General features: G+C 55.5%; 2 protein-coding genes across 3 annotated transcripts in view; both read right to left on the bottom strand.

The window, feature by feature from the left end:
* Positions 1 to 6,668, bottom strand: part of LINGO1 (leucine rich repeat and Ig domain containing 1) — a 78,715-nt gene extending 72,047 nt beyond the window's left edge. Inside the window, exon 1 of one of the 2 annotated variants that reach the window (XM_058542126.1) lies at positions 6,491 to 6,668. The gene's annotated coding sequence lies outside the window, so the exon portion shown is untranslated. The remainder of the gene's footprint in view (positions 1 to 6,490) is intronic. The other variant, XM_058542125.1, reaches the window with a different exon arrangement.
* Positions 6,499 to 13,204, bottom strand: part of LOC131405585 (dapper homolog 3-like) — a 121,032-nt gene continuing 114,326 nt past the window's right edge. Inside the window, exon 6 of the mRNA XM_058540549.1 lies at positions 6,499 to 6,672. Coding sequence (XP_058396532.1) covers positions 6,499 to 6,672 — 174 coding nt within the window. The remainder of the gene's footprint in view (positions 6,673 to 13,204) is intronic.

Genomic DNA, 13,204 nt, shown 5'->3' with positions numbered 1-13,204 from the left:
TTATGCTAGGTCCAAACAATGGAATATTAGTCAATGATTAAAAAAAACACGGCAGATCTGTATGCTGTGACACTGACAGACAGCCACAGTACATGGGGTAAGTGAGAAATGAAAGCTATTGAGCACTGTGCATAATATGATTCCATTTCCGTTTTTTAAAAAATAATATACAATAGATATGTTTGTAAAGGAATAGAAAAAGTTCTGGAAGGAGACACACCAGACCAACAACAGGGGGACCTTGGCAGAAGGAGATTTAAGGGCAAAGAGGGAACTTTCCTACTTAACAGGACACACTTCTATATTGTTTCTATTTTTTTGCATGAGCAAATATTACTTTTATGGTAAAAAAAAAAATATATATATATATATATATATATCCCTCACAGGCCGCAGGACAAAGTCCAAACTCACTGGTGTGGCACCCAAGGTCCCTCAGGAGGCAGCCCTGGGCACCACCAGCCTGGGGTCTCCCCTCTTCCATTCTTACCTTAAGTCTAGACACGCCCAGCTCCTTTGCATGTCCCCCAAACTGCCTCTGGGCCTTTGTCCATGCGGTTCCCTCTTCCTGGAATGTCCTTTCCTGCCTTCTGTGCCTCATCTTTCAAGTTGCTGTTCATGTGTCGCCACCTTCTAGAAACTCCCTGACCCTCCCCCACACTCTGCTGTCCGGCTCCCTCCCGTATTCATGGTGACAGCCAACACTCAGGGAGCGCACAGGTGTGTCTGTGTCTGGGGCTGTGCTCTGTGCTTTACACTGTACTGACTGGCTTAATCCTCGGAACAACCCTAGGTAGATTTGTCATCACCTCATTTAACAGATGAGGAAACTGAGGCACAGAGAGGTTACATGACTTGCTCAAAGTAACACAGCCAGTAATCAGCAGGGCAGGTAAGTGCTCACACAGCCCTCCACCAGCCCTGGACTCCCTAGGTATCGGTACCTGCTGGGCCCCAAGACGTGCCTGTGAGTCTCAAGGCGGGGGTTGCCTTGTTCCTGCACCCAGAACCTGGGCAGGTCAGGAGTTGGCACAGGGTCTGCTGGGGCCAAAAGCCAGCCCCCACCCCACCAGCCAGGGTAAAGTAGGCGGCTGGCAGGCTGGGCTGGGCTCAGGGGGCTGAGCTGGGGGTGGGGTGGGGGCTGGGACCAGCGCTGTGAGGGGCCAGCTGACCCAGGACTGCGGAGGAAAGGGATGGGTCTATGGAGGCGCAGCCCCTCCCAAGGCGAGGACCCAGCTAGCTCCTGCACACCTACTGTGTGCCAGGCCCTGGGGGTAAGTGGCCAGGAAGCCAGCGGTGAGGAGACTACCCTGCCCCCCACACAGCTGCCAAGTCAGACACAGGGAGGCCAGAAGCCAAAGCGGGGCAGGAAGGAGCTGTAGGACGATGCTCAGAGGAGGGGGCCGGTTTCTGAGGGGGTGAGGGCAGACAGGGGTCTCCACGGAGGAAGGGGCATTTGGGCCCAGCCTAGAAAGATGAAGGGGATGTGGGCAGAAGGAATTGGGAGGGGACTCCAGGGGCTGGAACAGCTCGAGGGGCCTGGGGGTGGGAAGTGTGGGGATCCCTGGGGAAGAGGCACCGGCGCTGGCCGGAGCACAAGGCAAGGAGGGAAGCAGCAGTGGACGGGCGGTGCTGGGGGCCCTCGGAGAGACGAGGGAGGCGAGCTGCCCACAGCAAGGAGGGGCCCATCCGGGGGGAAAGGCTTGGGAGGATCTGAGCTCGTCAGGCAAGCCCATCTCTGTACTCAGCTGTGTGACTGTGGCCTAGTTCCCGACCTCGGTCCCCTCACCTGGAGAGAACAACTCACCCTCCCAGACTGTTGAGATTAAAGGAGACACCTGGAACCTGGGGAGGAGGACAGACACGTCTGGGGGCACGGTGCCTGAGGAGACGGGGTGGCTCCGTGGGGGCGTCTGCCTGTGCGGCGTGGACTTGTGTGCACAGAGGCCCCCCAAGGCCTCCCAGCCCAGGAAGGTGTTTCAGTACAAGACAATGTGGTTTCAGACTCTTCACCATCAAGAGAGAGGACAGGCAGAGCCCCACGATCCTGAGCAGGACACGGCCCCTCTCAGGGCCCCGATTTCCACATGTGGGTGGTGGGCGGCTGGCTGGCTGGTTTCTCTAGGCCTGGTTATTCAGAAAGGGCTGGGCCATGGAAAGAGGGAAAAGGGGGGCGGGGGAGTGGAAATCCAGAGAGGAGGGATCCGGAGAGGGGAGGAGCGAGGAGGAGGAAGCAGAAGACCCGCCATCCTGGGCTTGTCCCGAGCCGTGAGCCTGCATCGGAGGCCTCAGCCTGATCCCCATCCCCTACCCAGCCCTCCTCACTTTCCCACTCCGAGGACCCCAGCTGTAGCGGGAAGCCCTGGATGCCAGTCTGGCGCAGGCTCAAGCCCCTCCTCCGCCCCCATCAGTGCCCAGGCTGGGTTCGGCCAGGTGGAGGAGGAGGGGTCGGAAGAAGAGCACCCGCTTCCCGGGGCAAGCTCACTCCCAGGAACAGCAGTGTGCAGCCTGGAGGCAGGCGAGACCTGGAAACATGCCCCACTGGCCACTGAGGCTGAGCGGCCTCAGGCAAGTCCCTGCACATCTCTGTTTCCTCTTCCGTGAAATGGATAAAAATGCCTTCCTCCCTCGTAAGGTAACACTATCAGCCCAGTGCGGCACACTATCAGCCCTCCCCACTGAGGAGCTGAGGGTGGCCTGGGAGGTCCCAGCCAGCTATTGAGGGGAGAATCACTCACCCTAGACCCCCAACCCCCCACCCCACAGGTGCCATCCTCTCCATCTCTCACTGGGGCCCCATTTCAACCTCCCCACCGGCCCCTGCTTCCAGCAACCCCCCAGCTGCTGCCAGGAACACTCCAAGTGCAGATACACGGCCCCCCCGCCCTCCCCAGCCCTCTGAGCCTCCCCTGCCTCAGCTGCATCACTCACTGGATCACTCACTAGGTGCCTGTTTGCTTGTCACCTCCCCCACCAGCCCTTCGAGCAGGGACCACATCTGACTCATCTCAGCCATTCCAGAGACTAGTGTGGGGCCTGGCACCAGAGTCCTGCCCACAGGCAGCAGAGCTGAAAGTGGGGATGGACGAGCAGGGCCACTCATCCCTCCCACCCAGCCTCCCACCCCAGCACCTGCTTCTCTGTTAGCATGTCCATGACAACGCTGGGCTCAGTGTGGGGCTGGGGTCAGCGCTCAGTGTAGGACTGGGATCAAGGTTCAGTCTGTCCAGGATCAGGGCTCTGTGTGGGGCGGGGTTCAGGGCTCAGTGAAAGAGGTTTTCCGCCTCCCCAATAGGATGGGCTCAGGACGCTCCGCCTTACCCACTGCTCTGAAAACAATTATCTTGCCCCTGGGATGCCGACCTGTCTTCTGGGTCCCCACCATGCCCACCCTCTCCCCTGAGAAGGCCAATCCCCGGCTCCATTCCAGACAGCGATGCTGGGATTCCCATATTCCCTCTGCCCCAGCCTCCACCTGACCCCACAGAAGCAGCTCAAGGCGAGAAGTGCTTCCTTGCATCCTAACTGGTCTTCAGAAACCCAGCAAGGACGGTCAGCCTTCTGGCATGGATGCATTCCCAGGCCAAGGAGAAGAAGCGGTGTGCGGGTTAGCTCAGATTGTCCAATTATCCACCCCACTACCCCCACTCGATCAGCCAGATGATCCAGTGCCGACGGAGGTAAACCCAGGGCTGGCTGAACCCGCGGGTGAGGGTGTCGTTGGCCCACGCACGAGCTGTGATACTCAAAAGGCCTCCTCCTGTCCCAACGCTGAAATCCCTCCTCCGTGCTCCTTGCTTTAAGCCGCCCTCGCCGACTCTCCTCTGAAACCCCTATCCTGGGTCAGTTTCCACCCCTTTGAGCGCAGGGACTCTTGGATCCCTCGGCCCTGGGGGACTCGCAGGGTGAGAAAGGGAGCTGAATCAGAGACTCGCCCGAGCGGGTATCAGAGCTGGGCTTAGGACAGCAGTGCCAGGGCAGAAGGCTGTACCGCCCCTTGGCCCCCACCCACCAGGCCACGCCCCCCACCCTCTCTGCCCACTACTCTAAAGCAGAGGGTCAAGTCAGTTTGCTGGCAAGACACATGGTTCTCATTTTAATTAATTAAAGAAAAATCTAATCACTGCATTAAACTTCTCATTACTCCACTTGAATACCCGTTAAGTAAATTTAATTACCAGAGGATTGGGTTTCCCAGCCTCTTTCATTAGCTTCTGATAAGACGGGGAGGGGGAAGGAAGACAGCGGGAAGCAGAACAATGTCGTTCCCGACCCACAGAGGGCATGGTGGGCACTGTACTGGGGCCACCATGGTTGGCTTTGGTGTCTCTCTGGGGACAGGCCCAGCCCTGGGCCTGGGGGAGACCCCTCCACCCCAGCTGCCCCAAGGAAGGGGAAGACCTAGCATCTGACTACACTCAGCACTGAATGCTTCATTTATGGCCACTCTTGTTTATTTACACCCCACCTCTTTCTAAGAGTCTGAGGCTGCTGAGAACAGCATAAGCTGAAAAATAAGAGAAGAAATCAGAATGAGGAAAAAATGATAGAGAAGAAGAAGAAGCCAGAGGCAAAGCTATTGAGTAACTGCATGCCACAGCATCCAGAGCACTTATCAGAAATGGGCCACAACCCAGCTATGAGCTTCCCAGCAGCCAAGGCAAAGAGAGCAATACACTTCGGCACTGATGTAGTAACCAATAGAGTATTTATGAGGAAATGCACACTGAGTCTTGGTCTTTCCATCTGTAAAAAGGGTGGAGCAGGAAGACGGACTAAAGGAGATAACCATTGGCTGGAGCAGTCAGCAGAAGCTTCCTGGAGAAAGAAGGACCTAAACTGGACCTTGAAAAAGAGGACAGGGTAAAAAGCGAGGAAGGGCATAATAGGTGGGTGAACTGCATCACTAAGGTTTAAGGGAAAGAAGAAGAACGACTAGGGGAGAAGAGGCAGGGGCAGAGGGAGGGCAAGGTGCCTGGGGTGGAAAAGGCTTCTCCAAAGGAGGGGCTGAAGGTCCCCCCCATCACCAGACCCCAAGCTGGGCCCCCCAGCTCCCCATGTGCAAGGACTGGCACTGCTGGCTGGGGTGGGAGGAGCAAAAGGAGGCAGCAGACCAGGGCCTGCAGACTGGCCAGGCCGGGGACACAGGTTCCTGCCGTCCTGTATGGAATGGCGCCTGCCCAGTGCCCCTCCACAGCTGGTGCACCCTCCGATCTGCCGCTGGGAGTGTGGGCTGCTTCAGCTCCCTGCTCCCCGTTCCTCCAGAGAATTACCCTCTGCACATGGGGGCCACCTCGCCTGAGCAGGTGCCCCAGGAGTGGCCCACAGTCCATGACTGATTGACACAGGGGTACAAAAGCCTGGCCCCCTTGTCTAGGGGGTGATTCTATGGTATGAACTACACTCCAGGGCTCCCTGGACCAGCCCAAGGCTAGACCTTCCCTGAGACCATGGCCTCACTGGGCTCCCATTCCTGCCCCAATCTCTGTCTTCCTCCCTTCTCCCAAGGCCCACCCTTGGTAAGTCTCATGTATACAAATCCTTGTCTCAGGCTCTGCTTCTAGGGATCCTGACTGACGATGCCCCTTCTGCAGCTCCTTCCAAGTTTGAAGAAAGCAGGGGTGTCCCAAACCCCTGCGAGGGAAGGGGAAGAGAACAGGATTTACTGAGTGCCTGCTGGATGCCAGTGCTTTCCGTGCACCAGTCAGGTAGTTCCACGGCACTCCTGCCAGGAGACTCTCATCATCAGGTGAGGAAACTGAGACTCAGAGAGGAACAGGGGTTCACCCAAGGACACACAGCATGTCCATATCCATCTAGGACTGGCCTCAAGCTGTCTAACCTGGGCAGACTCCCTCCATAATCATCATTTGTTATTTGCCTCTGCCAGTTGGGGGCGTCTCTTTCCTGCCAGCAGGACCCCAAGCTTCCTTTGAGAAACACCCACTCCTTATTCCTGGTCACATGGTTGGGGAAGGATGGACCCTGGGCCCCAGGGGATCCATGTTACCAAGCTCTGTAGACCCAGTTAAAGGATCAAGATGCTCCAAATCCTGCCAATAGGGTACAAGAGATCAACTCCAGGACTTTTGTTTGTTGTATCAGGAAAGCAGATTTTGTCTCCAACCCCAACCCCAGATTTAAACCTGGAAGCATGTTGCCCTAGAAACTGCTGGCAAACATCTTGCAACCATATCATGTGGAATGCCACTGGGGGTGGAGCCATCACCGAGGAAGAGGAGCAGAGGAACACAGGTGGAAACCAGGCCCTGGTCACATTGTTTGAACCACTGGATCAAGCCCTGCCTGAAGCCCATCCTACCTCTGGACACTGAGGTTACATAAGCTAATAATTTCATTTTACTGAAATAGGTTTTTTGATACTGCAACCAAAGATACAGTGTTCAGAAAGGTATCCTTCCTGTTCCAGGGACCAAGAAGGCTCAGATCCCCAGCAGCCAGGGAGTGTGAGGTTGGGGATGCCACCTACCGTGACTGCTACTGTGCCCCGCTGAGTCCTGAAGCTTGAGGAGTCCCCTCGGCCCAGGCTGGGGTGAGGAGTAGGCTTGGGAGCTGGTCCAGGGGCTGGACAGGGCCAGAGCCCTGGAGATGCGGACGGGAGGCTGTATGGCCCCACAGACTCAAGGCAGCCAGGACATGGCTGTGGGATCCCTAGAAAACAGGAGAGGCAAGAGTGAGCAGTACGGTTCATTTGGGGGACAGAGGAGCATCTGGGCACAGCGGGGAGGGCAGATGGTGGCCACACCTTGACAGAGGTGAGACCAAAGTCAGCCAAGTGTATCTTCACTTCCTCACACCTTGCATCTCATTTCCTTCCCCATTTACTGCTCCTTCCTCAGGTACCTCCCTTTCCCCTGGAGTACCTCCAGGCACAGGAGTCTGCAGAAGGCCTTCCCTCTGAAGGGAAGGACAGGCTGGGGGCAGTGTGTGTTTTTCCAGGGGAGAGGGGTGGAGAGATGAGCAGAGCTTCAGCCTCCGTGCTGAGGACTCATTTCTCTCAGCTCCTCCTCCCATCATGCTCAGTACTGTCACACTGTCTCAGTGCCCCCCGACCCAGGCTGCCGCTCCTGGGACAGGGTACCAGGCCACCTTGGAAGGCACCTACTTCTCCTAGCCACTGCCGCTGGCCTGTCCCTCAGCCCCCCGGCAAAGCAGCCTGAATGAATGTCTCTGAGGTTGCCCAGGAAAATCATCCATCAGAGAGGAAGTGCTCTGGGCACAGAGCTGTTCACTGCAGGGTTATTTATAACAGCAAAATGGTGGAAGCTGCCTAAATATCCCACAATAGAGATGACAAAGTGCAGCATGACACCTCTGCTCAATGGAATATTACACAGCCATTAAAAATGATAAATACAGAGACTGGTAGCAAAACAGGGCAATGTTTGCCTAAAAATATTGAGGAAGAAAACTGAGAAAATGGATGAGGGCTGCAGCAATGCACACAGCTCTGCAATCACAGAGCCCACTCACCTCCATTACCCCTGACATGTGCTACAGCATCGCGGGGTCCACATTACGTAACCATTCCACAGGTGGAGGAGCTGAGGCTAGAGAAGCCACACACACCCCCAGTTACATGGAGAGAAAGGGTAGAGTCGGGGCTCAAACTCCAATTTCTGACTCTAAGGACAGACTTCCACAGCTGCCGCTTTGTGCCATGATGGCGGCATTACGGCTGCCCTTTCTTTTCTACTTACTTACTCATCTTATTTAACAAACACATACTCAGGACCAGGCACCTTTCTAAGGCTTTATAGATGCTGACTCACATAATCTGCACAACAACCGTAAGAGGGAGCATTTATTACATCCTTATTTTTTGGATGAGGAAACTGAGGCACAGAAAGATTAAGTAACTTATCCAGGGTCAACGGCCACCTCTACTTCCCAGACATTCTGCAAGCTTCCAGTATTGTCTTCAGGGGAAAAGGGCACACGGGCAGGGAGAGGACACTTGTTGCCTCGGGGTGGTGGAAATACAGAGGGGTGTGTGTGTGTGTGTGTGTGTGTGTGTGTGTTTTCCCTTTTTAATTTCATGGAAGTTCTTTTTGTAGCACTTGAAAGAAAAAAGTTCAAGAAACAAAATAAACATATCAAAGTTTTTAAAAAACAAGCACACACAGAAATGAAAACCTATCAAATTGAAGCTACGTGCGCATCCAACAGACCTCGGCTGTGAATGTAATTTACCTCCCGGCAGCAAAGCTCACATCTCCAGGCTTTTCTGCCAATTTCCTGCCCCCCGGCCACTCCCTCCCGCCTGGGTGAGATCCTCACCTCAGAGGGCAGCGGGGAGCAGCCCTGCGTGGAGGTGAACTTCAATAAACACCTCCTGGCTCCTGGGCCCAGCGCAGCAGGCCAGCAGACAGACTGTGGAGCTGCTGCCGTCTGTGGGGCTCCCGCCACTGGCAAGGGCTGACCTGGAGAGGCCAGTGCCCCCGGGCCTCTGCCTCCAGCCCCAGGCAGCCCCATTCCACAGGTGGAGCAACCGAGGCCCAAGAGATAAATGACCTTGGCAGAGGTCACACTGCTACTAAACAGGGAAATGCGTGCGCACATCTATGTGTGTGCGCCTGACCCACACGTACACGTTTGTGTCTCCGATTCATGCAGTGCTTCAGGCCCAGGCACCTCCAAGCCTCTCCTTAGAAGGGCAGGTGATTCCCAGTTCACACTCACACACACACACACACACACACACCCGTTACATTATTCACTGTGACTACACTCACACTTGTACAACCTGCTATTTCTCTTTTACATGTTTCTGTGTTATTTTTCATTCATTCACCAAGTATTTATTGAGCACTTACTAGATGCTAGCTGTCTCATAGGTGCTGGGGAGTCGGTGGGTACAAGACAGACAAGATTGGTGCTCTCTTGCGGACGGGGTACAGATGATAAGCAAATAAATAAATACGATCATTCTCAAGAGTGACAAGTGCAATTAAGATAACCAAACTTGGGGGGCCGGCCTAGTGGTGCAAGCGGTTAAGTGCGTGTGCTCCACTGCGGCAGCCCAGGGTTCACCAGTTCGGATCCCGGGCACACACCAATGCACCACTTGGCAAGCCATGCTGTGGCAGCGTCCCATATAAAGTGGAGGAAGATGGGCATGGAGGTTAGCCCAGGGCCAGTCTTCCTCAGCAAAAAGAGGAAGATTGGCAGATGTTAGCTCAGGGCTGATCTTCCTCACACAAAATAAAAGATAATCAAACCTGGTAACATGAGAGAGAGTCCCTGGGTGGGGCCAGGGGTCACTCCAGCTGGAGGATCAGGGAAGAGGTCACGTCTGAATTTATACCTGGACGATAAGAAATCAGCCCAGCCTGGAGCAGGAGTTGTAGGGCCAAGGGCAGAAGCGGGAAGGAGCCGAGTGTCTCTGAGGAGCAGCAGGCAGGCCAGGCGCCTGGGCCGAGGTGGGTGGAGGTGGGGCAACCGTGGGAAGTGAGGCTGCAGAGGGAGCCTGGGCCCTGAGGGCCAAGGTCAGGGCTTTGGACCTCATCCCGGTGAATGTGAATGAAAAGTCATGGGAGGGTTCTAACCAGGGAAGGGCTATGATGTTTCCTTCACTGTGAAAAGCTCCCCCGGGGCTGCTGAGTGGAGACTGGACTGAAGGGGAGCAGGCACAGGATCTGGGGACCAGTGGTTGGCTGTCGCAGCTGCCTAAGACAAGAGCTGAGGCTCGGCCAGGGTGAGGGAGGGACCAGACAGATTCAGGATCTATGCTGTGGCACTCCCAGCTCCTTAGCACTTGACTGATGAGCTGGATCTGAGGGGGTGGGGTAAGAAAAAGGACGAAGGACGACTCCCAGACCTTCTACCATAGACATGTACTGCTTTTACAACCAGACCTCTCTCCAAAATCAAAAATATCTATTAAAAAATAACACAGCAGATGAGCTACCCATGGAGACCTTTGAGTCTCACATCCCCGGGGGTACACTTTTCTCTCTGGAGCCCCTGCTCTGTTCCCTGGTCCTGTGTGTAGCACGTAGGGAGGGGCAGAGAGTTGACGCCACCCTCAGGCTGACAGGAGACAAGATTGTCCAAAAAGACAGGATGGGGCAGGGTGGGAGAGGGTGCAGAGAGGCCCCCAGCACACACTTGTTGAAGAATGTGTTGGCTGAACCCGGGAGAAGCTGTAGGAGGGAGCCCGGGGGACAGGGGCAGCATCTGGGAAAAGCACGAGTTTGAGGGTAGGACAGTCCTGGGCGTGAGTCCCGGCTCCGCCCTCACCAGCTGTGGGGCCCTGGGTAAGTCATCCACTTCCCAAGGCTCAGCTCCCTCATCTTCCAAGTGGCGACCACAATCCTCCCACACAGAGCTATGCTGGAGATTCAGAGAAATGAAGCATGTCAAGAGATGGCATTTACAAATATTAGCATCCTTCCCCTTTTGTTTTAAAAAAGGGGCTAAAAAAGCCAATTTGGGCTTAGACTGGTAAGTTTTACATCCATTCTAATAGAAATTCTAGAAGCACTGCACAGAACACCAGGAAGACAATGGCAAGTTTGAGGAGTTCATCACAGAGAGTCTTGCAGAAGAACCGCATGTCCTCTCTTGGCTGCTCGAAAGGGTGACGTACACGCCAGCCAGCCATGAGCAAGGCCCTCGTGACATCCTTGTGGATGAGACAGAAAACTATGGCTGGTTTCTCAGTGGTTAGCTAAATAAGCATGTCCAAGAATGTGGCAGAGTGGGTCAGACTGGCCCCCAGGGTGGATTTTCACTGGCATCGGCAGGGCTGGTCCTTGACCCTGCCTGGAACAATGTTGTTGGCAGACTAGGATGGAGCCTGGAAGGTAGGTCCAACCTGGGAGGGGTCAATTAGGGAGGCAGGTCCCCTGTTCAAAGCCCTCCACTTGCCCTGGGAATAGGCCAAAGTGGACAAGAGGGAGTTACTAGAACCTGGCTGAATTCCGTGAGTATCTCCAAGAACCAGCTACACAGAGTGGCCAGGGAGTCGTGGCCTCTGGAGCCTGGTGGCCAGGACATGTGGGGGCTGGGTGAGCCAGCTGCTCCAGCTCTGGAGATGGTGCAGCCACCTCTAGACAGCTGTGTCCAGTCATCAAAGTACCTGTCTCGAAGGTCTTTGATGAAGTGGGGTCTGCTCACAGGGGCCTTGATAGGAAGAGGTAGGCCTCGAACCCATGTTCCCTGGGGAAGCCTCAGGGACCTGGTCAGGACTTCAGGTCTCTGACAGAGACAGTTGGCATTTACGAGCCCAGAGAGCAGAGCTAGGCCCAGTGAGAAAAGATTCCAGGGAGATAAATCTCTGTTCAGCATGAGGAGTAGTGAGCTCCCTGTCCCTGGGGGCTTGCAAGCAGAGGTCTGAGAACCATGTATGTTGGGTGGGGATTTGCACTACATGGGTAGACTGCTTTCAGCTGTGAGTTTGATTCTATCAACATATGAATCAGGGCTAGATTGTACGGATCAAAGTGGGTGTTACAGAGAGTGAAGGGAAGGCAAGGTAATGCCCAGAATCATAGTTATTGCTATTATTACATTATAGATCACTGAACAGTCCCATCTATTCTCTAACTGGATCTTCTGCCCACCCCATGAGGCATAGAGGGCAAGACGCTTAACCTCATTTAGCAGATGAGGAAACTGAGGCCCAGAGAGGGAATGGGACCAGCCCAAGGTCCCACAGCATGTCAGTCCCAGGTTCCCCCTATGGCCCCACACCTAGAGGCCTTCCCCTCCTGCACTCCCAATGGTCATCCCACCACCCCTGCCCCAGAAGGAGCAGGAATCCCCCCTCCACCTCGGGCTTCCATCTAGCTGCCAAGATGCCCCATCTCTGAAGGTTAGAGGCCCTCTTTGCCCACTCCCCCCCAAAACCTGGGAGGGGGGACCCCAACCTGGAAGGCTTCTCCTCCCAGGTTACACAGGCCCTGCTCCTCCCACTCTCTCCTTTCCCTGGTCGTCCTGACACAGCCCCTTAGGTTGGTTCCTTCAAACCAGACCCAGAGCAGACACTAGGCTTTGCCCAGTAATGGAGCTCAAGGAGCAGGGTCCCTCCTGCTCAGCCTCGTTCTTCCCCTCACACCTACACAGGTGGCTTGTGACCTGGAGAACCAGAGCCCACCTTCCAGGCAGCCCTGCTGACCCCCTTCCCCTTTCCTGGCCAGAGGAGCAGAGAGGGCATCTGGGTAGGAGGGGTGGGTGCGTCGGGAGGTAGGGTCTCCCAGGGGAGACTGGCACCACCGAGGCAGGGAAAGCTGCCACCCCCAGCACCACTCCTCGCCCCATCACACACAGAACCCTCCAGACACTCTGTGAGCCGAGTGGCAGCATCTCACTTTACAGGTGAGGAAGGGAAGTCTCGGAGAGATTAAGGAACTCGTCCAAATTCAAAATATTAAATTGAACAGAAACAGCTTGTAAGTCCTGGAGTCAGGATTTGAACCCAGGACCGGCTGATCCCAAATACCAGTGTTTTCCATACTCCCTGCTGCCTCCACAGAAGTGTAAGCCCGCTCAAGTAGGCAGCCTGGTGAGCAGAGGAACGGGAGGCAGGGGGCAGCAGAGAGAGGGAGAGAGAAGGCCAGACAAAGACGCGACAGAGCAGCAGGGACAGACGATTGACAAGTGGACCCTGCAGGGGCCAGAAGGAGACAGCCCTCTTGACCAATGAAAGACCCTCAAGTGCCACCTCTGCTGCCATCTGCCTGTGCCATCTAGCCACTAGTGTTCCCTGGGTCCTTCCTGGGACGCCCAGGCCCAAGGAGCCCCCAGTCATTGAAGGGGCCAGGCCAGACCAGTGCGGGCCAGCCCTGGGGCAGGGAGGTGGGCAGAGGGAGTAGGGGGGCCAGTTCTGGCCCCAGACAAGGCCATCTGCCCAGCCTCTGCCTGCCCACGCCTGGCTAGAAGGTCCAGCTGCCCAGACTCCCCACCGGGCACAGCACACCTGCCAGCCCCACATGGCTGTGGGCGTGTTCTGGGCCAGCCAGGTGTTCCCAGGCCCGGCTGGCAGCCGAACACAATCGGCCTGTCCCCAGAGCATGCAGGGTTGAAGCAACAGCTTCTCGACTGAATATTTAAGAAGAAAAATACCTTTTTTTTTTTTTTTTTTTAAGTAAGAGCGAGAAAGGGAGGGAAGAGGAAGCCAGCAAAGGAGGGGGAGGATAGGAGGGAGGGAGAAACCTACCCCATCACTGCAGTCAAGGTC

The sequence above is a fragment of the Diceros bicornis genome, chromosome 5 (assembly GCF_020826845.1).
Source record: "Diceros bicornis minor isolate mBicDic1 chromosome 5, mDicBic1.mat.cur, whole genome shotgun sequence".
Lineage (NCBI taxonomy): Eukaryota > Metazoa > Chordata > Mammalia > Perissodactyla > Rhinocerotidae > Diceros > Diceros bicornis.
This window is presented reverse-complemented; position numbering and strand designations above follow the sequence as displayed.